This window comes from Pteropus medius, unplaced genomic scaffold (genome assembly GCF_902729225.1).
Source record: "Pteropus medius unplaced genomic scaffold, Ma_sr-lr_union100, whole genome shotgun sequence".
Lineage (NCBI taxonomy): Eukaryota > Metazoa > Chordata > Mammalia > Chiroptera > Pteropodidae > Pteropus > Pteropus medius.
Window position 1 is genome coordinate 8,950,968 of NW_024352786.1, and position 25,406 is coordinate 8,976,373.

At 35.6% G+C, this 25,406-nt stretch overlaps 1 protein-coding gene across 8 annotated transcripts in view; it reads left to right on the forward strand.

The window, feature by feature from the left end:
* Nucleotides 1–25,406, forward strand: part of RFC1 (replication factor C subunit 1) — a 57,675-nt gene that overhangs the window by 22,775 nt on the left and 9,494 nt on the right. For 7 of the 8 annotated variants that reach the window (XM_039848738.1, XM_039848739.1, XM_039848740.1 and 4 more), the window contains 15 exons: nucleotides 3,494–3,726; nucleotides 4,649–4,726; nucleotides 6,751–6,786; nucleotides 8,473–8,550; nucleotides 9,724–9,811; nucleotides 10,645–10,928; nucleotides 13,227–13,334; nucleotides 16,400–16,579; nucleotides 17,787–17,891; nucleotides 20,211–20,610; nucleotides 22,202–22,311; nucleotides 23,245–23,359; nucleotides 24,670–24,761; nucleotides 24,955–25,092; nucleotides 25,226–25,321. In XM_039848738.1, the coding sequence (XP_039704672.1) occupies nucleotides 3,494–3,726; nucleotides 4,649–4,726; nucleotides 6,751–6,786; nucleotides 8,473–8,550; nucleotides 9,724–9,811; nucleotides 10,645–10,928; nucleotides 13,227–13,334; nucleotides 16,400–16,579; nucleotides 17,787–17,891; nucleotides 20,211–20,610; nucleotides 22,202–22,311; nucleotides 23,245–23,359; nucleotides 24,670–24,761; nucleotides 24,955–25,092; nucleotides 25,226–25,321 (2,141 nt within the window). The remainder of the gene's footprint in view (nucleotides 1–3,493; nucleotides 3,727–4,648; nucleotides 4,727–6,750; nucleotides 6,787–8,472; nucleotides 8,551–9,723; nucleotides 9,812–10,644; nucleotides 10,929–13,226; nucleotides 13,335–16,399; nucleotides 16,580–17,786; nucleotides 17,892–20,210; nucleotides 20,611–22,201; nucleotides 22,312–23,244; nucleotides 23,360–24,669; nucleotides 24,762–24,954; nucleotides 25,093–25,225; nucleotides 25,322–25,406) is intronic. The other variant, XM_039848741.1, reaches the window with a different exon arrangement.

Sequence of the window (25,406 nt, forward strand, 5' to 3'; positions counted from 1 at the left end):
TTTTCTTCATCTTTTTTTGCCTTCTTGCTGTCTGTTCTTCATACTTTTGAATGAACCAATGCTGTGATAAGCATTTTTGTACATATATTTTTGTGTACTCATTTGTGTTTGTTTATTATTAAATTCTTAGTGGAATTGCTGGCTCCAATTAATGAGTATGCATATGTAAGGTTTTGATACATGTTGCAAGATTGTCTCCCGTAAAGATTTTTTAAAATTTACTATCACTGACTGTTATGTATGTGGTGGTCCCATATCTCTATACCTTTGCCAACAGTCTTTTAAATCTGATATCCTTAGAAATTCTTGATCTCACTAAATTTCATACTAGTCTATTATCTGAAAATATTTACAGAACTGTTGGAGAAAGGATTAAGCTAGGGATTGCAAATATCTACAATACTATCGTTTCCTTTTCTGAGGCTATTCTAAATAGCAGTCAATGATCGATATTGTCTGAATTAAATTCTTAAGGACAGATACAATACTTTAGGTAGCAAGGAAGTTCTTGAGTGATTAAGGCAGAACTATAGCAGGAAAACAGAGTAGTTCACTGGTCCACTCAGTTCTGGGATTTTCTGTCATACTGCTAATGGCTAAGTGTAGTGGAGAAGGAATGTTAGTGTTTTGGGCATTTATAAAGGTGGGGAAAAAAGAATAGAAGGCTGTCATTTCACAGAGACAATTCAATTTTGTTCTTTCTCCAATAAGAGAATCCCTCCCATCCAGAAGTACAGATGTTGAAGTTAAAGCAAACCAAGTAAAAATTATAAAGTTTAATAAGCTCTCAGATAAGGTTAGAAGCCTTATCTTATATACGCTAGATATGCTTTTAATTTTGCACTTACTGCCTGAGGAGAGATATATTGGTTGTCCATACTTACGGCACTCCAGTTTCGTGGTTTTCTTATTTTATTTTATTTTTTTCTTGAAGCTAGAATATCAGCAATGTTGTTTCGTTTGAATCTTTTAAGGATACTTTGCATAATTTGTTTGATTGCCAAGTAGAAAAGTTTGTTTGTAGAATGTTACTGGTTTTGTTATGTCACAGCTTAACTGAGTGTAGGGATTTCAAATAGCCATAAATTGTAACAAAAACTCTTTGAGTTTCTATAATACATTAATTCGTTATATTGTTTTTTTTGAGAAAAGGAAAGGGGTTTAAGATTACATCTCAATGGTTACTAGGACTATTATGGGTGATTCATGTGGCTGTTTTACTGAAGTGGAATGAGATCACGTTCCCCAGCCTTTGCAAAGCCATCTGAATCAGGTACCTTTCCACTTTTGGCAGAGATGGAGGACTGGTTGCCAGGTAGGGAAAACAGGTAGATATGTGAGTGACCGAACCTAGTCTTCCAACTTTCGTTAACATAGGAATTGAACTGGAATCTGGTAAGTATATCAAGCTTGATGTGCTTGGAAAGATTTATAATGAATTCCCCCCAGAGCTCCTGCCTTTCTAGTATAAGCTGGAATTCTAGATTTTTATCTGAGTTTTCCAAAACTTTTTAAAATTTCCATTCACTCACCTCAGCATTGGCAACCATCTGCTTGTTGTCTATATCTATTGGTATGGATGCATCTTTAATTAAACTTGAAAATAGATTGACTGTAGTTAAAGATAAGTAAAACAATGCTTTAATTAAAATCTTTTGGTTGCAGGTTAAGAAAAAAACCTAGCTTATTGTTAGCAAACAGGAAATTTATTAGAAAGTCATTGCCACATCTCATTGAATGCAGGAATAAACCTTTAGCATCTTAATTTATACATGTTAGTTCAGCCATCTGATTTAAGGTAAGATTGGCCCCACCTTGTTTAAGTGCCCACTCCTGATCCAGTTGGCTGTGGCCAGGAGTAAAGAGCCATCTAATAAATGTCCTTAGTTATTGGAAGCCCTTGCGGGGGTGGGGTGAGGTGCAAGTTTTGGGGAAAGTGGGCTTGTAGGGAACTGTATGGGCATCTTCAAGATGTCTGGTACACTCTTGCTTTTTAAATGATGGATTACTTTTTACATTTAGTAAACAGAAACCTTTAAGCATTTTGCTTTGTAAAGTTTATAGTTTAATTTTAATATAAATATGATAATTAGAAAGTAAGGCTAAATCTATTTTGATTTTACATATCTTAGATACTTTCATGTTTGAGATGGCAGCCACCTAGGAATAACACAGTACCTGGTACATAAGGTTCTTAGCAAATGTTTGTAGTTGAGTGAGGGGGGATACTTGAGAGGAAGTAAGACTCACTCACGTGTGGCCTTGCACACGAAGCTTATAAAGTGAACCTTCCCACCCCCACAGTGACCTGGTCTTCATGATTGCATTTAGATTTTTTGGGGTGGGGAGGTGTTGGGGGGGTTGTTATTAGGCCAAAGTAAAAGATTTTTCTCTTGTGAATTGCTGGACCAAATCACTCAAGCTGTTTTAAGGTACCTTTATGGGATCTTTAATTATCTAAGCATTGTCATGAATGCTTTGAGAGAATTTTAAAACCAGATCCTTACGGAAACTTTTTAGATAGATAAAATGTAACAAAACAGTGTTTAAAGTCCTAGATGAATTAGATGTTTCTCTTGATGAGATTCTGGATAGTCCACCTTCAATATATAGCCAGACTCTGGCAACGTCTTACCACCTGTGCAAATACCACACTAGTCCAAGACTTCATTCAACGTTTCTTCTGGGATTATAGTAGCTTCCTAAATGGTCATCTTGCATTCACTTTTACCCTTCAACAGTGTGTGCTCTAAAGGAAATTTAAGTTGGATCAATCACTATTCTGCTGAAAATTCTCTAGTGGATTTCCATTCTGTAATATAACCTAAAATTCTTTTTATGATCTAGAAAGTCCTACAGGATTTGGCCCTTATCTCTGTCATCTTAACTCTTGTGACATACTGCCTTCATTGTACTGCAGTCACAATGACTTCCAAGCACTCACTTAACGCTTTTTTTTGTACTTATAGTTTTCATTGCCTGAACTTTCTTACTTGAGGTATCTTCATTTCAGGGCTCTGTTCAAATGCTGCTTATCAAATACGCTTTCCCTCACTGCCCTATCTAAGAGTGCCCTTCATCACTTTTTAATTCTTTCCACCTGTTTTACCTTTTCTTCATAGCACTTATAACTTGACAGTCTATATTTATTTATATCTGTTTCCTCTTCTAGACCCCAAGCTCCATAGGGCAGGGATTTTGTCTTTTTTATTCACTGCTGTATCATCAATGCCTGGCATATAATGGGTACCCAGTAAATATTTGTTGAATACATGAGTAAGTAAATATGTTTCTGTGGTAACTGGGAGAAATAATGGTATTACAGACCTGGCACTGGTAAATATGAGGATGATTGTCAAATTCAAGAGATGGGAAGAAAAATCATTAGCGTTCCATAGCTCTGGGTACTTTTTATAAAGCCGGTGGAAGTGGTTGCTTTATATAATTGGAATTGATGTTTTATCAAACAATATTTGGTTATATTTCGTTTAAGATGAAGAAGATGACTTCGTGTGTAAGAAGGCAGCCTCTAAATCAAAAGAGAATGGAGGATCCACAAATAGTTATCTTGGAGCAACAAACATGAAAAAGAATGAAGAAAACATTAAGACCAAGAATAAGCCTCTATCACCAATAAAGCTTACCCCCACATCAGTGCTTGATTATTTTGGAACTGGAAGTGTCCAACGATCAGATAAGAAGATGGTGGCAAGCAAAAGAAAAGAGGTGAGTGCTCTGCATGCAAGCAAGAATGTTCAGGGTTTGTCCCCATTCACTGTTATTAATTAATAAGAGGAGAAATTTGGATGTTATAATAGGTCAACATATTTTATTAATGAAAATAATTTTCCTATGATTATGAACAAAATGTATTGACATTGTTTTAGAGGGTGAGGAAGTTACACTATTACGCAGTTTAGTTTTTACATGTGAATGTGGGAAAAGATCATTTAAATCATAAGAAAAAACTGTTAATTCTTAGAATTTAAATTAAATACTCAGAATGCAAACTCATTTTGCAGTTGACCTCAGCCAAACAAAATTGGACAATAAATTTGTTCCCAAATGAAGTTTTAAGTACATAACATATATATAGCCTATCTGCGATACTTTTGAAATTCTCTACTTTGGCTGATGTTGGAGTCACCTTTTTCCTTAGAAATTTAGGCCACAGAAATACAGATAAATTATAGTGAAAAAAAAATACAGATTAAATTATAGTTAAAGTAGTCCCGAGTCAAAGCCTGCTATGTGGTATTCGTGGATTTCATTAGTGCCTCCATAGGACAATATAATCATTCTCACATATGGTTTGCCAGTGTTCTGAACTACTTTTGAAACCAAGACATTTGTCTACAAGTGTTTTTGTTGTTTTGGTTTGGTTTTGGTTGTTGTCACTTCTCTTGAACATTTCAGTAGAAGTGAGTGAGAACCATCTCTCTGAAGAATATTTGTTCATTAGGAAATTGGATGTGGTCAAGGGGTTACCATGAACATGATTTTCTGGCTGGTGCACTGAGACGGACTAACCCATTACTGGTAAATTCAACTCTCATTGATGTAGTTAATCAGCTACATTGAAGAAAATGCACCTTATTTTTTAACTAAAGGTTTATGCTAATATTGCTTGATTTTCTTTGAAATATAGCCTTCACAAAATGCAGATGATTCCAGGTTAAATGATGAAGCTATCGCAAAGCAATTGCAACTTGATGAAGATGCAGAGGTATTGCCATTTTGTTTAGCTATCATTAACAACATGATGTTATGACTTGTTATTTAGTCTACCCAGGCAAACAATCAAGACTGTTCTAATTTCATTTCGGATTGAGCTTCATTGTAAGAGTTGTATGTAAAAAAAGTTAAAATCTAATATATAAAAATCTGAATTTCTATAAAAGACAAATGGTGAGAATGGGATAATAACTTATTTAGAAATTTCTTACTAAATTTTTTTTAATGGACGCCACCATCAGTATGGTTAAAACAATTTAATTTGCTCCTATCTCTTTTTCACTGTGGACAATCTCATTCACATCTTTGGCTTTAACTGGTATGTATATGCTGATGATCCTTAAGTGTTTTTCCAATTCGGAGCGCTCTCTTGAGTGGTAACCTGTATTTTCATTCAGTAAATATTTGTCGAGCACTTACTGAAGTGAGTGGCACAGTTCTAGGTGTTAAGGATATTGCAGTTAAAAAAAAAAAATTTAAAGATACTTTTGGGGTGATCCATAGTGTTATGAGTACTGTTTTAAATAGAGAGTTAGGAAGATCCCTCTGAGGAAGTGATATTGGGGTACAAAATGAAGTGATAATGGCAAGCCATGGGGCTGATTACCTGGAGGAAGTTTTTCTCTAAACAGAGAACAGCAAGTGCAAGCATCCTGAAGTAGAAGTATTTGAGTTTGATGAGTTTGGAGACATGGCCAGCAGCAAATCTTGTAAGTCACAAAAGATTCTTAGTACCTACCAAAAGGACTTGGCTGGTAAGGACTTTAGATTTTAGTCTCCATTAAATGAGAAGCCATTGGAGTGTTGAATAGATAAGTGACATGACTTAATGATCTTAAACGAAAATTATTCTGACTGCCGTGAGACTAATAAACCATGGTGGGGCAAGAGCGAAAGCAGATCAGTTTGGAGACTGTTATGGTAAGGTAGGTAGGTGAGTGATGACGTCGGCTTGCACCAGGGTAGTAATGAGAAGAGGTAGTGAGAAGCAGCCATCATCTGTGTGCTTTGAAAGTGCAACCTTCAAGTTGTCACTGATAGATTGAATGAAAGGTATGAAAGGAGAAGAAGATTCCATGTTTTTTGGCTTGAGCAACTGAATGAATAGTGATATCATTTGTTAAGACTGGAACACTGGTGCAGAGAAATCAAGAATTCTGTGTTGGACATGTTAAGCTTGAGCTGCCCAAATAGGCTTCATAATGGAGATGTGGAGTGGGTGGTTCAATAGTGAAATCTGGAACTCGGGCAAGGTCTAACTAAGCTGAAGATGTGTATTTGGGAATCACTAGCGTTCGGATGATATCTAAAATCTGTGTAACTGAGTGAAATCATAGGGAGAGAATGTAAATACTGAGAAATCTCTGGATTGAGTTCTGGGGCACTGTTAACATTTAGAGGTCAGGAAGAGGAGGATGATCCAGCAAGGGAGAAAAAAGAGTTGCTAGTGAAGTAGGGAAATGAGAGCTTGGTACTTTATGGAAGCCAAAAGAAGAAAGTATTTCGAGGAGGAATATTCATCTCTGTCAGAGGCTGCAGACATCGGTACCTACTGTTTGAATACCTTTCTTGTTTATTAGCTTAAGTGTCACTTTTTCATATTTCCTAAACTAATAGAATCCCTTCTACATATACTCTGTCATACCCCATTGTAGCTTCTTTTAACATTTGTTATAATTGCTATTTAAGTGTCTTCTTATATATAAGCTGTAAATTGCACCCTCCAGGGCTGTGTATGTCTCACTCAACTATTGTGACATCAGTGCTCATTTTAGTGCTTGACATATTGTTGTGTGAGAAGAGTATTCCAGTCTCCTGGAATCTATCTGATTTGTTCACATCTTTTTTATTTGGCAGTTTATAGTTTGTGTTTTCAAAATTTTTTCCATCTTATTTGATTACACTGAATTGTATAAACTACAGACCAAGTATTTACACAACTCAAGATAGAACAGATGGCCTAGGTAAGATTATGAAGTAAGTTTTAGAGACCCGACTTCTCCTTATCTGTCCCAGATACAGAAGGCTTACCTGTCATCCATTCCAAACCAGGTGCGGTACTTTATCACAATTCCCTATTTTTTCATTTCTATTACATTCTTTTAGAATCTTGTTTGGGTAATTTATTATTCTGATGAAGAAGTTTTAGGGTGTTAACTATGCCCTTTAAGATAAGTTTTTTGCTCTCTTTTCCCCTCACTTTCGTCTCTTTGTTTATTCATTTAGTGTATAATCTGAATCAGTAAATCAGTATTTAGACAGTATGTTAAACACCATCTACATACTAAACATTGTATTAATGATGCTATAATCACCAATAATGAATTTCTAATGGAAGTATTTAAATTTCTTCTGTTCTGTCATTTAGAACGGCGGTCCCCAGCCTTTTTAGCACCAGGGACCAGTACTCCTATGAAAATCTAATGCCTAATAATCTGAGGTAGAGCTGAGGTGGTGATGCTAGTGCTGGGGAGCGGCTGCAAATACAGATGAAGCTTCACTCACTCACCTGCCACTCACCTCCTGCTGTGTGGCCCATTTCCTAACAGGCCATAGACCGATACCAGTCTACAGCCTGGGGGTTAGAGACCCCTGTTCTAAAACATCTAGAATCCTCCTTATTGTAAACATACTATATAGTATGGAATTTTAGAAAAATGATGTAAGATTCAATCAGAAATCCTTACAGAGCCACTGGAGTTTCAGAGTTTGACCTTTTTATGATGAAGATTTTCATATTATTTTTATCAGTTCAGCAGTTCACTTTTGGTAAAGAAATATTAGATAGCAGAGAATGTATTGATGTGCATTTGTCTGGCGTGCTTATAGTTCTGTGTAGCTTAAGTTAGTACATTTTATAAACAGAAGGCTTGGTTACTATATTCTCGTCAGACTTATGCCAATTTCTAAGTCTTTGTAGGATTGGGTGGTTTTTGAGGTCCTTTCATTTGTTCAAATAACATAGTGACTCAAACAAATATTTGTTTGAATAACTTTGTTCAAACAAATTTGCATTAGGTCATTTTATCAGGGGGCATAAAACCATTTATTGTTTATAATGAGAAAAACATTCCATTGCTATATATTCTTTCAGGAAGCGCTCCATTTTGCTGAAAGTGAAAATATTTGAAAATAACAGCAAAGTTAACTAGAATGTGTGCTAACAACATATTAGGAAAACTTCTGGTATAATGACTTAAATTTTCAAAAATCATAACATTCGAATTAATAGTTGAAAATAGTTTTATGATATAAGGGATAGTTATATTTATGTGTATCTTACTATCATATGCAAAGAAAATATATAATTTTCTTGATTTCTTAGGTTCACTCTTATTTGTACTCTCCAGACTATTATTTTTCTATTAGGATGAGATTCTTTTCCAACCTTTTTCTAGAGTTTAAAATAAATAGAAATAATAGATCTATAAGTGTTATATTAGGACCATTAAGAAAAAAATATAGATTTCAAACTTTGTAAGTGAGAAGTATGGCTTTAAAAATATGCTCAATTTATCTACCATGCCTGTAAAACTAGAAATATTTCTTCTGAAATCTAATACACTTAGTTAAACAAACCTGTGATACTCGACTGCCAATATTAAATGGAAAAGTGTCATAAAGTTCCAAAAGTTACTTTCTGGAAAATGTTTTCTAGTTTCTTCTAAGTATCATGAATCAAACATTTAAAAATTTTCATGTACACAAACAAATTCACTTTGTTGACACTTTTTGCAGCTGGAGAGACAATTGCATGAAGATGAAGAGTTTGCTAGAACATTAGCCATGTTGGATGAAGAACCTAAGAACAAAAAGGTGGTGATTTTACTGGGCTATTTGCACTCTGAATAAATAGTATAGATCTGTTCCCTTTCATACCTCTGTAGTCTAGGCTCTGGAGATATAAACATGAGTAACTCTTCTAGAAAGAAGCTAAATTATTTTTATTTATAAAATTGTTTTTGGAAAAGCTCTTTGAGAAACTTATTCTTCCCAAAAGGAGGTTGATAGAACCAAAGCCATTCAGAACCTTTCTTCACAAAACAATGAATTGCATCTTTTACTTACTCTCTGTCACAGAGGGGTTCCTATGTACTTTTTTAAGAATAATGCTTATAAAGATTCCTATGGAACCTAATGTTTAATAACTGATAATTAATATCTTTCTGGGAAGCACAATTTTGCTATTTCTAATTAGTTAACTTTATTTGGACAGTCTCAAATGATACCAAGTGTAGTTTTTGGAATCTTTAAAATCATCAAGATTATTTTCAAGCACTTGATCTCCAAAATATTAGACTTATTTATTTTGAATCACATTCTATTAATATTGTCAGTATCAATATCGACTATTTTAAAAGATTTTACAGCAGTCAGATGTAAGACAATAGGAGGTAGTGGGGACTTTGTCATTTGAAGAGCCTTACTCCATCTAAAGACATTCAAATTATTATTATTTTAAAAAAAATACTGTGTCATACCCCCCAATTTGTGACCTCTTTATAAAATGCAGTTTTGAGGGAGCAGTAGAGAGAAAATAGATATGTTTTTTTCTCTTTCGAGAAAGTACTCTCTTCTTTTTCTTTTAAACTTTAGATTGTTTTTAATTTAGTCTTTTGGGTTTAGATTTTAGTTTTTAACCTCATAACGTTAACAGCTTGAGAATTAAGATGAAAGAAGCAGAAATAAGGCTTCCATTTCCAAACTCACAAGTTGGGAAGAACTGGGATAATTTTTTATAATTGTATTTTTTATACCCTTTCAATCTGTTTTCTTGTCTGTAAAATTAAAAATAAAACATGATTCATTTGCCCCAGAAATCTCATAGATGAATGAGTAAAAATTTATTGTATTGTCCTGTTACTTTGGAAAGTGGCCCTTAATCTTAAAATTAAAACTGAAATTAAAACTTTGGTCAGTTTTAACAATATATTTTGTGGTAATAGTTTTCCTATTATTTGTCACATTTGACACTTAAAATTTTCTTAGGCTCAAAAGGACCAAGAAGAGAGAGAAACGTTTTCATCTGTCCAAGCCAATTTACATAAAACAGAAAAACATAAATCTCCTTATAAAGGTAATACTAGGGGTAAAAAAGTAAGCTGGAACATTTATCTTTATAGAAGAAAATATATGGTAACCTTATTTAAACATTCTATTCAATAATTGCCTTATATTGTTAGGTAGACGTTATTTTATAGAAATATTGGAGCATATTCTACTTAGATACGTTTAAAGCTGTTTGGATATTAGCTGGCACAGGATGCCTATCTGCTTCTGCTGTATGATTGTTGTGAAAAATGTATTACAACTTCTGGCTTCATGTTTATTTTCAAGTGTAGTGGAACACATGAGCTTTAATATATGAAGACAAAGAACTAGGTGTTTCAAGAGCTCAGGTCATCTGAGCTCTTACTGATTGTCGTAGGTTTTATTTTTTTAGTGGTCCTGGCATATAACAAAGTGCTAGTATAGATGGTCTTAACCCTATAAGTAAATATGTTCATGTACCTTTTAGTCTTAAAATCTCACGATTTGGGACATTCAGATTATATTACAAATAAAATTATGTGATGTATTCTAGTTAGTAAGTTTTCTCTGTGTAAATTTCAGATCATTGAAGATTTTCTGAAATAAAGCCCATGTTCTTAGATGACGACTACCATATTATTTCGATTAATGAGTAATTTATATTTAAAAACAGATCCCTTTATTTGAACTGGTTATACAAAGAAGTAATATACGAATGTTTTAAAAATAAATGTTGTATAAACCAAAGAACTAAAATCTTAATATAGATATTATAAAATCACCATATGATATTGTGTGCTACTCAGTTGAAAAATGAAAAAATAATCTTGATATGGGATATCATTTTCCAAAAACAACAATCATAATTTTTCTTGCTAGTGAAAACAGAACAATTTCTGGATGAAAGGAAGAACTACAGTCCTAAGAAACAAACTAAACATGAAAGCTCAAAAGAATCCCAGCAGCATTCCAAGTCATCACCTTACAAAATAAGAAAAACTTCTTCTCCTAAAGCTAGTTCCAAGCTGACGCTTTTGAAAAAAAAAGGAGAGAGTTCTTCTAAAGAAACAGAGCCTATGTCCTCGAAAAGAAAAGAAAATGCCATTGAATTGAAAGAGACAAAAACTCCTAAGAAGACCAAAAGCTCTCCAGCTAAAAAAGAGGTAGAAATTTTCCAAAAGTGTATCATGTTGGGGCTATGTGTTGATATGTGTTTGATTTTTTTTTTCCCAAGTTTTTTTCTGACTTTTTAAGTCATTATATACTTTTAAGATAAAATCTTATTTAGATGCTGTTGCAGAGCATAGATTATTGATATAGCTAGATTAGCCAATATTTATTGAGTATCAGATGTGTTAAAACCTATGACATCGCATGTAATCTTTACAACTCTGAGAGTTATTTATTTTTATTATTCAACTTTTAAAGATGAGGAAATGGACTGAAACAGTTTAAGTAACTTTTATAATGTCATCCAGCTGGTAAGTGGCAGAGCCAGCTTTGAATTTAGGTCTTCTCAGGCCAAAAAAGGCAGTGTAACAACATGGTGGCTCTGAAATAGACTCGAGTCAGTTTCAGATCGTAGCCTTGGTCTGGTTACTACCCCTCTCTCTGCTTTGGTCTCTTCATTTGTAAAATACGGGTAATAATAGTACCTAATAAGTTAATATGTAAAACCACTTAGAACAATGCCTGGTACATACTAAGTGCTATATAAGTTTTTGCTATTATTAAAATAATTATTATTTGTATTTGGCCTGAGTATGCTCCTTTTTGCCCTTGTATAACAATGTCGTGATACTGAAATCATTTTCCAAGGAAAAAACATGAAATAATGTAGAATGGTTTTTTAAAGTTTTCTGTGTTTTCAATGTATGTTTGAGAAGTGAATGGTTTCTTAGCATCTCTAATTTGGAACCACCTGAGAATCACAATGAGAAAGCACAATTCCTGTAAGCCTCCTAGGCCCTTCGAATTAAAAGTGAATATTGTCTAACTGCTCATTACCATCATTTCTTAGTGGAGAGCAGTGAAATGATGATGATTTTAAGATGCATTTTTTTGGTTTGTGGTCAGTGCTCATAAATATGCTAAAGGGAACAATGAACTTTTTGGTCTCAGATTTTTCTTCACTAAATACTTATCTGGTGAATGAATGTTTTTCATCACGTACCCTAAACATGTTCAGTTTATAGAGGCTTGTCGATTTTTATTAAAGGAGAAGAAATCTTTAAGTGACATTGTTACTCTCCACTGTATTTTTCAAAGTTGTAATAGAAACGATTTAGAGAACTTTTTACTTAAGCAGTTTTAAGAACATTAAAGTCGGTTTAATAAAATCAATCTATTTGGGTCAGAAAATTGTGACTTTATAAACGTATATGCTTCATAGTTATTTTATAAGGTGTTTATAATTCAGCATTATTTTTTTCATAGAATTGTTATAAATGAATAATTTTCTCAATTTGATATGCATTGGATCTCCCGCGAAGCTTGTTAAAAATATGGTTTCCCAAGGCATCTGGTCTGAGCAGGTGTATTTTATTAAGCTCATATGATATGAATGCACACCATACTGAGAACCACTATTAAAGAGTTAGGGGCAAGAACCAGCCTGTAATGACTATTTAACTAATAACCAAAACAGCTTGCCTATTTGTTGACTAAATCATTTCTTTGTATAGAAGTAATATTTCATCTACTCTCAAAGGTATTTGAGATGGCTTACATGTTAAAAATAATGTAAAATAGGAAGTAGGAAAAACAACAGAGACCATCTTACAGTAGTTCTTGAATCAGAAACTTGGAGTGAGTCCAGGGATATATAATTTGAAAAATTTCCCCATGATTTTCTGAGACATACACATGGTAAAGATCTCCTGAGATAAATTGAGTAGGAGAGATTAAACCTAGAAGGAAGAATGGTGGCGTATAGAATGTGCTAGTTTTTGGAGTAAAGCTTGCCCCTTGTTTGAGTTAGCTGTTTATATGAATTCTCAGACTGCAGTGCTTATATCCCCAGGAGTATAGGCCCATTTAGGTTGTGTTAGGGGTGTGCAAAGTCATAGGGTAAACATGGGATGGCTTCTTGTGTCATCAGGTTTACTTGGGGAAAAATTAATTTTTCCCGTAAAATACACATGGATATATTTTGAAATAGAATTTAAAACTTAAATGAATATTTGAAATATGCTCGTTTGATTTCTTTTCTTGGGGCTGGCAACTTGGTGTATGCCTCTAATCTGTCCTGAGATGTGTGCATTTAGAGTGGAGATGGTTGACTAGTGTTGATGCAGGGATGTTTATAAGCCGCATATTTGTAAATTGAAGAGGACCCATGTAGCTAAAAATGTTAATTTCGGGACCAAACACAGAAGTGACTTAATGCTTATTGGTGTGTTTTTTTAATTTTACATGAATTTTTTATAACTTTGTTCAATTTCCTTTACCTGTTTCTAAAGTCTGTAAGTCCTGAAGATTCTGAAAAGAGACGCACTAATTATCAAGCTTATCGAAGTTACTTAAATCGAGAAGGTCCCAAAGCTCTGGGCTCCAAAGAAATTCCAAAGGTAAGTGTAGTGAGAGGGCCTGCCATTCTCTCAGGGCCCTTGGCCTGTGGGCCCAAGATGTGTTCACCGTGTTGACAGCAGCAGAAAATTCATAGTTACAATTAACAGAAAAGCTTTGGTCACCATCTTTACAAATTTGGGGTATTTATTCATATTATGCATCATTGCTTGATACTTAGAAAAATTTTCCTTTAAGTAACAAGTATCCCCAGTAGGGCTGGGCTTTGAGGCATACAGTAGTTACAAGACTAATGCTCTTTGCCTTCATGTTACTTATGGCCTAACTCGGGAAAGAGACCTTAAATAAATTATTATTTAATTATAATTGTGATATATGTGTCATTAGAGAAAAATCCAGGATGCTCTTTGGGAATATAACTGAGGAACCTGGCCTTGGGTGGGGTGTGTTGAATAAGTGACATATAAATGGAAACTTGAAGAATGAAAGGGATTTAACCAGCTGTGGAGGAGCTCCGATGACACGATTTGGGCAGAGGGACCAGAATGTGTGATGTCCCTGAAGAGTAAGAGATCTTAATGGTATGTTTGAAGAATTAAAAGCAAGAGAGTATAGTTGGAGCATAGTGACCAAGGGATGGGAGTAAGCAAAGAGGTAAATAGGGCCACATCTTGCAGGGCCTAATGTTTAGGACTTTTGCCTAAGAGAAGGAGTCATAAGTAGGGGAATAACCTCACCAGATTTGCATTTCTAAAAGAACATACTGGCTGCCGAGTATATAGAGTGCAACGGAGTGAGCAGGAATAGATATAGGGAGATCAATTTGGAGAGGTGGTGAGAAATAATAGAGACTTGTCTAGGGTAGTAGCAGTGAACGCTGAAAAACGAAGTAGTTTCAATGGAAAAGGTAAAATCTATAGGACTTGGTGATCGTTGGAAGGAGGAGTTGAGAAAAAATGAGAATCAGGGATGATTTCCTCGTTATCGCATGAGTAGCTGGGTGGATACCAATGCCACTGGAGGCGGAGCTGGTTTGTGGAGTTAATGAGTTTATTGTTGGCCATACTGTGCTTTAGATGTATGTGAGATATCCATGCAGGGATATTGAGTAGACAAGAGCTATGTAGGACTGGAGCACAGAACAGAATTCAAGATGGGATGTAAAAGCTTGGCCATTATTGGCAAGTAGATAATGTTCGAAGGGAAACAGTACAGAATGAGAAGAGAAGAGGGCCTTAGGTCTAGCTTCTTCATGAAGTACAGAAAGGTAAAACCGAAAAGGAAACTAAGAAGCCACAAATATAGGATGAAGTCTGATAAGGGTCGTGTCACAGAAGCAAAGGAAAGAGAGAATATTTTTAAGATCATTGAGTAAGAGGAGACTGACAGTTGTCCATTGCATTTAATAACATGAATGGTCCTTAGTCGCCTCAGCAAGAGCAGTTTTAATGGAATAGTGGAAGCAGAGCCTAGTGAAAGTGCGTTGAAGAGTGAGTGAGAGGAGATAAAATGGAGGTAGCACAAGTACATAATATGTTTGATAAGTTTGGTTGTGAAGGGGGAAAGGAGAGAGAGGACATTTAGCTATAAATGAATAGAAGATGGGTTTTAGGGGAAAAATATGAGTATTTTTAAGATAAGAGATACTTTAAAGCATGATTTTTGCTGATGGGATAGATCTACCAGAAAGGGAGAGATTGAAGATACACCAGAAAAGAAACATAGTCAAATGTAATGTGAGATTTCTGAGAGGGTAGAAGAGAAGGCATTCAGACTGCATGTGAGGACTAGTGCCTCCAATAATAAAGAGGGCGAGGGAACGAGCCTACAGGGCTAGTGGTTGTATAGGGCTCCAGAAGAAGATACCAGTGTTGCCTCTTGTACAAGATGTATGAGAGCCTCTGATTGAAAGAACTTGAAGCAAAGTGGTGACCTTAGGGAATAGTCAGGTTTTAGTGAAGATAAGGCAGTGGGGGCAATGTCGGAGAGGAGGTCGAGGATATCAGGTCGTTCTACAGTGAGAGTTTTAGAGTGGAGGCTAGAAATGCTGAGATTGGATAAGTAAAAGATGCTCAGAGTCACAACGGGTGATAGTTCAAGAGATGATAGAAGGTTTAGAGTGTGGGATAGGGGCTTGCGTGTAGTTTTATAAGGTTATTTTGAATTTGTTGAGAGGAGTTTAAGTACCTGTAGAGTTGATCATTTCAATCCTAGAATCATAAGGCTTTAAGGGATCTTGAGATGTTGTTAGTCAAACCTTTTTTCTCCAAGCAGATTCATACTTATTTTTCCCCCTAAGAAAGGGTCTTCATCTGGATGGCGAAGGGTTGAACTTGTATTGCAGCAGTCTTTTAATTTTGTTTAGCTTCTTTTCAGGCCTGTTTTAAGTCTGCGTCGATCTCGATTCTCTATTCAAAGAGTAATAAGTAACTTGGAATGGTTTACATAATTTTCATTTTACTTGGTTGTATCATGTTATTGAACCATTGCAAAAATTTTTTGAAGTCTGTAACTATACACAGTTCCAATTAAGATTAAATGTCTTTTCCATCCTGCTGTCTTTGGCCAGTGTCTTTTGTGTTTTGAAGTTATCTTGCCAACCGAGAGATAATATGATCTTGCCTTTAAGTTATGCACAAGTTGTTGAATGTACTCTCATAGGGCAAACAACAGAGAGAAGGGCAGGAATTCAAACTTGTTTAGTTTTTTGGAATTGAAACTTTCCCTTCTTAACAATACCAAGAATTTCTATTGAAAGATTGCATCTAGTTTACTTAAAGTTATACAAGGTAACTAGTAGTTTAAATATTTTTTAAAAAATGAAAATAGTATGAATAGATAATTATAATAAGGTTCGCTAACCATATTAAATATATATTTTTCATTTCTGGTTTTATAAGTTTATTAAATGTTAGCCTATATAAGAATGTCTCAGGATTTAATTTCAGGTTCTGCTTATTTGCTGTAAATTTCCAGCAAATTTTTCATGCCGAGACTATTTATGATGTCAAATGAGAAAAATCAACTTACTGAAGTTTTGATGCCAAATAGTTCTTTGGAAAACTACCATGTAATTTCCTCTCTGCTTGAACATTTTGGTTTTTAGGGAGCTGAAAATTGCTTGGAAGGCCTTATATTTGTAATCACAGGAGTGCTGGAGTCCATTGAAAGAGATGAAGCCAAGTCTTTAATTGAACGTTATGGAGGAAAAGTAACTGGAAATGTCAGCAAGAAAACAAACTACCTTGTCATGGGTCGTGATAGCGGACAGTCCAAGAGTGATAAGGTGGGTGCTGCTGTATTCTCAATACAATGAATTAGCCTGCTTGCTTGGCAGGCTCTTGATACAACCATTTGTAGTAATACCCTTTACACAGAATTAAGAGAAGAAAATTACAGAAAAGTAATTTCTTCCTAGACTCTTTCTTCATAAAAATATTGTTGGCTTCAATCCCAGGATTTTGAAAGCATAGTTCCTGTTTATTTGACTTTCTCAGTCAAATTTAATTTTTAAATTTAATTTAAAAATTAAATTCTAATTTAAATTTAAATCTTTTTTTGAAGATAGAAGCAAATGCAGTTTTCTGTTTCTTCTAGTCTTAAGTGTTCCTATGTATGCTTGAGTAGACTCCATCTTAAGTTTTTTATTAGAGCTCTTAGGTGTGTCAGTAGGATTGTGTTTAGCTCCAAGTAACAGAATACTAACCTTGGTTCAAACAAATAACTACTTCTTTTCTTACCTAACAAGAATTCCAAAGGTAGGCAGTTCCTGGGCATGGCTCAGCAGCCCAGTAATGTAACTAGGCTAGTTCCATTCTCTACCTCTGTCGTCCTTATGTGTTAGCTTTAGTCTTTGTGCATGTTGCCTTGTGTTGCGAGGTGGCTGCAGCTCTAGGCATTCAGGTGCACATTCAAGGCAGAAAAAAGGGAGAAATGGTAAGATTTCATACTAGCTGTCACTGGCCTTACAAGTTTTCCTAGAAACACCTCTTATAGAATTTCACTTAAGTTTCATTGCTCAGAGCTGTCACGTGGCCAGTTAGTGATATAAGTGAGGACTTTCGTGCTTGCCTGAGAGCGATCATAATTTATCACTTGGAGATGGACAGATTGGAGCTCCGTTAGCAGGGAAGAGGGTGGGAGAGAATGTCTGCCAGATGAGTGATGCTGGGAGAGGGAATGAAGAGCTGAACTTAGGCCCTAGTGACTTTGCCTTTTCTAGGGGAGAGGAAAAGGTAAAGTAATTCAGAAAAGTGGTAATGTGACACCTCAGGTGCCAGCTTACTATTCTTTTCTTTCTTTTTAATGGTGTCATTTCTTTCTTTTTAATGGTACTTTTTTGTTATGAATATGTTTTTAAAAAATATTCCAGTATTATCTAATTTACACATGTGGTCTTTCATCTATTAAGATGTCCTAGAATCATATATATATATTTTACAGAAAGTAATGGTTAAAATATGGTTTTAGTGATTTACATTTTTGATCAATAGGCAGCAGCTTTGGGGACAAAAATTATTGATGAAGATGGCCTATTGGATCTGATTCGAACTATGCCAGGCAAGAAGTCCAAATATGAAATAGCAGTTGAAGCTGAGGTTTGTATAAAATGAACTCGATTTATGTAAGTTGGCATATAGCAACTTTCCTGTTTCTTAGACATTTCTTGGGTGGCAATAGGCCTGTTGGCTAAATAAAGATTAACTTCTTCTACTGCATATGAACCTATCTATTTCCTTTTGAGCTGGAAGACTCTGCTTCCGGATATCTTGTTCAGTGTATTTCCTTACCTTCCACAAAGAAATATGAGGAGAGAGGGAGAGGACAGTGTATTGCATTTACCATATCTACGTATTCAACTTTCCATATTTTCCATATTTTACAATGATTTTGTGCAAAGGTTATTGACTAAGAGTTCTTTACAGGACACATTATAGGTATTAGCATGATGACTTAATTTTCAGTTAGAACAATAGTAGGACTTTTTCAGTTGTGACAGAAACCCAGCCCATATCAGCTTTAGCCAAAAGGGAAAAATGTTGGCACACATAACTAAACTATGGGCAGGGTGGGTCTGGAATAGGAATTACTGGATCTAGAGATTTCAGTGCTTTCAGGACTCTTTAAGTTTCTGTCTCTCTGCTTCTAGTGTTAGCTTCATTCATTCTCACTATATACAGGTCTTTTCCAAGTGCAGGACACAGGGATGCCAGTAGCCCAAGTTTAATTCCCAGCTCTGTTGTCCAGGTGGTCTGCCTGTTGATTACAGTTAGAAATATCTTGGGTAATGATTTGGATTGGCCCTTCACCCAGCGTTCCTTAATGTTAGCAACTTATGTGACCATAGCACAGTTACTAAAATCAGGAAATTAACGCTGAGACCATATGGCTAACTAAACTACACATATTATTCAAACTTCGGTTTTCTTCCCATTGTTCTTTTTCTAATCTTGGATCCCACACTGCATTTAGTTGTATCTTAGTCTCCTCTAGTCTATGACAGTTCCTTCATTTTTTCTTGTCTTTTTATGACCTTGACACTTTTGATGAGTACTAGTCAGTTGTTTTGTAGAATGGCTCTCAGTTCGGGTTTCTTTGATGTTTTCTTATGATGAGCTTGAGGTTATGCATTTTTAGTAAGAATACCACAGAAGCAATATTGTGTCCTCATATAGCAGGTGTACATGATGTTGATAATCTCTTATTATTAGAGATATTAGCCTCGATTACTTGAGTAAGTCGATGTCTGCCAAGTTTCTCCACTAGCGAAGTGACTATTTTTCCCTTTGTAATTGATAAATATCTTAGGGAAATACTTTAGGACTATGCTAATTTCTTGTTTGTCCTAAGATATTCACCCACTAATTTTAGCATCCACTCACTGGTAAAGAGGCACAAATTTTTTTAATTATTATTCACACACAACAAAATTTATTATTTAGATATTATTCACATACCACAAAACCCACCCTTTTAAAGTATATAAATCAGTGGTTTTAGAATATTCACGAGACTGTGCAACCATCACCACTATCTATTTTCAGAACACTGTCATCACTCCCTAAAGGAATCCTGTACCCATGAGCAGTCAGTCCTCATATCCGCCCCTTGGCAACCACTGCTATACTTAGTGTCTATGGATTTGCCTGTTCTGGACATTTAAAGGAATCATGCAATACGTAGCCCTTTGTGTCCAGCTCCTTCCACTTAGCATAATGTTTTCAAGGTTTACCTACTTTGAAGCATATACCACTACTGCACTCCTTTTTTTGGTGATTAGTATTCCATTGTGTGGATAGGCCACATTTTGTTTATCTGCTTATCAGTTGGTGGACATTTAGGTTGTTACTGTTTTGGGGGGTATAATAATTGTATATATATTTATAATGTTGCTGTGAACATTTGTGTACAAGTTTTTGTGGAGGCATTAACTTAAAAAAATTTTTTTAAAATTTTTCAATTACAGTTGACATTCAATGTTATCTTAATTTCAGGTGTACAGCACATTGGTTAGACATTTACATAACTTACAAGTGACCCTTCTGCTAAGTCTGGTGCCCACCTGACACCATGCATAGTTATTGGAAGCATTAACTTTTAACTAGTTAGAAAACTGATACAAAGTCTCTTAATCCTTTACCTTGTTTTTTTTCAAACTGATAATAGATTACTTATTATTTTAAAAGCTATGTTCTCACTTTAAAAATTTGCATTTGGGCGGTTTTCAGTGTTTGTTGTTAATTTTTTAAAGTTTGGAAGGTGGTGATTTCCACAAACAGCAGGGCCGTTGTGAAGAAGCAAACCCAGGTTGGGGAGTTTGCTTGGATATCTCAGGTTGCCCTCTAGGGTACATTTATCAGGGTAGAAATTCTTTATCTCACCGGGTTTCTTTTTTCCTCACTTTTCCCATTTTTAAGATGAATAAAGGAAAGTCCAGATTGCAAAGAACACCACAAAAAAATGAACAAGGAAAAAGAAAAATTAGTCCAACCAAGAAGGAGTCAGAATCCAAAAGGAGCAGACTGACTCCCAAAAGGGGCAGCTCTCTAAATTCAGTAAAAAAGGAAACAAGTGTGTTTCGGAGAGGCCTGGACTTCAAGGAGCAGGAGGCTGAGGACACAGTCGGTAACAGCTGGGCTAGGAATTGGGCTGATGACAGCAGTGAAAACAAAGTGGAAAATTTGCTCTGGGTTGATAAATATAAGCCAACCTCACTCAAGACCATAATTGGACAGCAAGGTGACCAGAGCTGTGCCAACAAACTTCTACGCTGGCTCCAAAACTGGCACAAGAGACCATCTGAAGATAAGAAACACGGTGATTTTCCAGTTTCATTCATTTTTGTGTGTGTCTGTCACCATGTTATTGCTCAGTTAGTTGCTCATACGTGAGGAAGTCTAATGGTTAGTTCATTCATCTCTCAGCAAGCATTTACTGAGAGCCTGCTCTAAGCCCGGTGCTATACTAGACCCCAGAGGTACTGTTGTGAGCAAAACACAGTCCCCTGGAGCTCAGTCAGTGGAGGAGACATATATGAACCAGCAATTAGAATGTAATGTGCTAGGTACTATTATAGGGGTAAATTTAGATGTTAAGGGGGTGGAGGTATGTGGTCAGGAATGGGGATGTCTGTGCTCCCATCCCTGGAGGAAGGGACATCTACGCTAAGACTTGGAAACCAAGTAGGAGTTGGCTAGGTGAAGGGAGCGGTGAGTGTTGAGTGGGAGAGAGTACATGTACCAAGGCCTGAAGACATGGGAGAGCAAGGCTGCTGAGAACGCCAAAGAGATTGTGAGAAAGGTGCCAATAAAAAGCTGAGGCACGCTTACAGGTTAGGCAGCCTAAAAACCCCGGTAGCATATTGCTTACGGGAGGCCTGGGGGTCCTGAGCTTCTCTAGTTTCTGTGCTTCTTCACCACGTATTTGTTATGGAATAGTAACACCTGCAGTATATATTTAATGTCCAAAATACTTCAGATCACAAATGTCAGTAGTAGTTTCTTGCGCTTCAGCTGCTGCCTTTGGGGATATTGTGTAAGAAATAAAGGAAAATTTAATGAGCATCACAGTGAATTTCCAAGGCAATGACTGGGTTATTAATGTTTAGATGGCCACTAGACATTGGCTGATGGTGCCAGTTTATTTTATTTATGACAGATAATATGATTGTAATGATACAGGGTTAAATTTAAGTTGAGTCTCTTTTTTCAAAACTACATAAAATCTGCCCTAAAAGGGAAGATAAGTGCTTCGTGTGCCTGGAGAATACTTTAAGGCTTCAAGTGAGCTATAGTCCCTTCTCCCATATACCTACAGTACATTCAACACTGTCAGTCTGTATGTATGTACTGAGCACCCTTTATGTGCCAGGCACCCATGTGATAAAGGCAGGCAGAATGCTCTAGAGTTGAGCTGTGCAAGATTTTGCAGACACAGCATCTTTAATTCATTTTTTCATTTTGTGATCATGACCGTGCTCGTTAACATACATTGAGATGCCGGGCTCTGTGCTCAGCACATTCATCCTCACTGCATCCCTACCAGGCACATTCTTATTGTTCCCCTCATTTTGCAAAGGAGACAACGGGCCAGAGGAGTTAAGTCACTTCTGAAGTTCTCCAAGCTGATGAGTGCTGGGGTCAGGATAGCGAGAGTTAGGATTGGCACCCAGTCTGCTCCATGACCTGTGCTTCTGTAGGAAAGGAAGTCATAAAATTATTGTTTCAAATCAGGGTTTTAAAGTTAATGAGTTTTAGTTTTGGGTTTGAAGTGATATAGGGAGTAGAATTTTACTAAGTGTTTTGGAAACTATTGTTTATATTTGGTAGGAAACATTCTGCAAATCTAGAACAGTTAAACTGAAGGGCTCAGTGCTAAGTTTGCGCACAAACTTCTTTCTTCTTTGCAGCAAAGTTTGGTAAATTTGCCGGCAAAGATGATGGCTCTAGTTTTAAAGCAGCATTGCTCTCAGGCCCTCCAGGTGTTGGCAAAACAACCACAGCCTCTCTGGTCTGTCAGGTGGGTGTTCTGTTGTGCTGCAGTTGGGAAGGGAACGTAGGAGTGGGCATGTGTAGGAGATGCGCGTGTGTGTGCTTATGTATGTGGTATGTATGTTTTTTAACCTGTTGTGTATATACTTTTCTGAAATCAAATCATTAGAATTTGCTTTGGGGTTTGGGGGATATCTGTCATTTTCATTCTTTTTTTAATATTTATAACTAATTGTAGGTAATATCTGCCTGTGTACCAGGCAACGTACTAAGTCCTTGGGTGCATTATTTTACAGACAATATAGACCCTTATTAGACACATATATACCCTGTAAGAATTGTCTATACTAAATATGTGTACTGTTAACAGTCATAATTCTTTGCTCCCTTTATTGTCATTAATTTGAGGGGGAATTCAATTAAGGCATTTTATAATGCCTATGATCAATATAATGATCAATTGGGGTAAATGAATCAGAATAACTTGATTTATCATTATTTGAGAGGAAGATTATATGTTGGGATAGTTTGACAAAGAATGATTTAACTTTATTATTTATTTTGAAGAGTCTAGAATTACATTTTGGTATCTTATAATAATGTAATTAAATCTTGGCATGGTTATATTTAATTCTTTTTAGGACTTTAAGTAGTAAACTTAGTAAAATTACTTACTCAAATATATCCTTCCAGGTTAGTGATTTATCAGCTAAGGTTTTAAAACCAAACTTGTGTGTATGTATTTATGTGTATTTGGTAAGCATGTGTATGATGTTTTTAAAATGTCTTATTGTGAGGCATATTATAGTTAACTTTATTGTCTGTTAGAATACTTTATCATTTTCCTATGATTCCTTATGTGATTTTGCTACCCTTTTTCTTCCTTAACTTTCTTTTTATTTTAGGTGGGGGGGTTAATAATTTACATCGTGATAGTAATGGTTTCCAATATTTCGATTAGGAATTGGGATATAGCTACGTGGAACTGAATGCAAGTGATACTCGGAGTAAGAACAGTTTGAAGGAGATTGTTGCTGAGTCACTTAATAATACCAGCATCAGAGGCTTTTATTCAAGTATGTGGCCTTTTGAATTGTTTTCTTTGGTTATGTGAGAAAAACAAGTTCATTTGAATGTTCCGTAGCCAGTAATGAACACTACTATGTGTCAAACACCCTCTAAACCCTGGGACTAATGAGAGAATAAGAAAAGCCTCCAGTGTAACTCTTAGAGGACGATAGGTACCTTTTTTTCTTAAGGTCTTAGAGGTTTCCGAGAATGTGATAAAAACACGTATATGGGTATATTTATGTACTTTGCTTATGATTTTAGCATATTCACAGGTGAATCCTGTGAGGAGGGGTAGAAAAATAACTGTAATGCAGCATGATCAGTGAAGTGATAGAGGCCTGTATACGAAGAAGTGATTCCATTTGGGGTGTTGGGAAAAACTACCAATAAAAGGGTGACATTTGTTTGAAGGGCCTTGAAGAATGAGAAATAGAATGGTTCATGGGTGGAAGAGGTTATTTCAAGTAAGAATAGTAGGGAAGGAGAAAAGACAGTGCGAAAGTACCACTGTGTTGAGGTTGTAGCTAGTGGTCTGGTATGGCCAGAGCTTATGGGGACAATAAGATGCCCAAATTGCAGACTAAATGGTGTATGTTTTAGAACCTGTGGCATATTGCATGGTCACCTGAATTCTTGGTACTCGTTGGTAGAAAATTATTGTTAAAAAGAAGTTGTTCAGAGAACGTCACAGTTATACATGGCTGGTGGGGCTGTAAATTGGTACAGCTCTGGAGAGCAATCTGGCAGATTTCTCAAAGTTAAGTTACCCAGATCCTTCAACCCAGAAATTCCAGTTCCTGGGTTAATTGTTAATACTTGTATATATGTAAAATGGCATATATATGGATATTCTCTTAATGTGATTTATAATAGCAAAAGATTGGAAGCATTTCCACATTTTATTAATAGAGATTAAACTATGATACGTATGTAAAATGGAACATTAAACAGCCTTGAAAATGATGTGTTCTATATCTACAGATAAGGAACAGATCACAAAAATATATTAAATGACCAAACCAAGGGGTATATTTTTATGCACACATTTTTAGTATATATAAAATACCTATGAAAAGATAGACAAGAGTCTGTTCATACTCTTTGCCTCTGGAAAGGAAAACTGGGTACCCTAGGTGGCAGGGATGGAAGAGAGAATTTTTTCTCACCGCACACACTCTTGTAACTTTTGAATTTAGTACCATGGACCTACATTAACAGTTTAAAATTATTTATATTATTTTTTTATAAAGTAGCAGTGTTTGAACAGCTGTTATTTTGTTTCTGTTTCATCCCATGGCTCCTCAACATGGGTCAGGTGGAGCAGCCCATTCAGTAAGCACGAAACACGCTCTCATCATGGATGAAGTGGATGGCATGGCGGGCACGGAAGACAGGGGAGGAATTCAGGTAATGAGAGCATTGCATTTTTGCAGGTTTATTGTTGATTTTTTTTTTTTTTATACAAAGAACTAATTATCATGTGACATTTATAGTAATTAAGACATGTTGCTGAGTAGGTTTTTAAAACCAAAAATACATACATTGTGTGGTGTTTGGGTTTTTTAAGTAATTATTTGGTTGTTGCAAATTTGCATTTCAGGAATTAATTGGCCTGATAAAACATACAAAAATTCCCATTATTTGTATGTGCAACGATAGAAATCATCCCAAGATTCGCTCTTTGGTTCATTATTGTTTTGACCTTCGTTTTCAAAGACCTCGGGTTGAACAGATAAAGGTATGATGTTTGGAATTCTTTTTTCCATCGCACTATCCTATTTATTTAGGGGTCAATTTTAAAAGTAGCTGATATTTTTTAAATATCTGGCAAGTTAAAAACATTATTGAAGATTCTCCTTGTTTATTTTTAGGGTGCGATGATGTCTATTGCATTTAAAGAGGGTTTAAAGATTCCTCCTCCAGCTATGAATGAAATAATTTTGGGAGCCAATCAAGATATCAGACAGGTAAATTAAATATATATTATGTTACAGTTGATGATTCTTTTAAGTTAACGCCATCAGACTTTTGGGTTGGGGAACCAGAGGTATT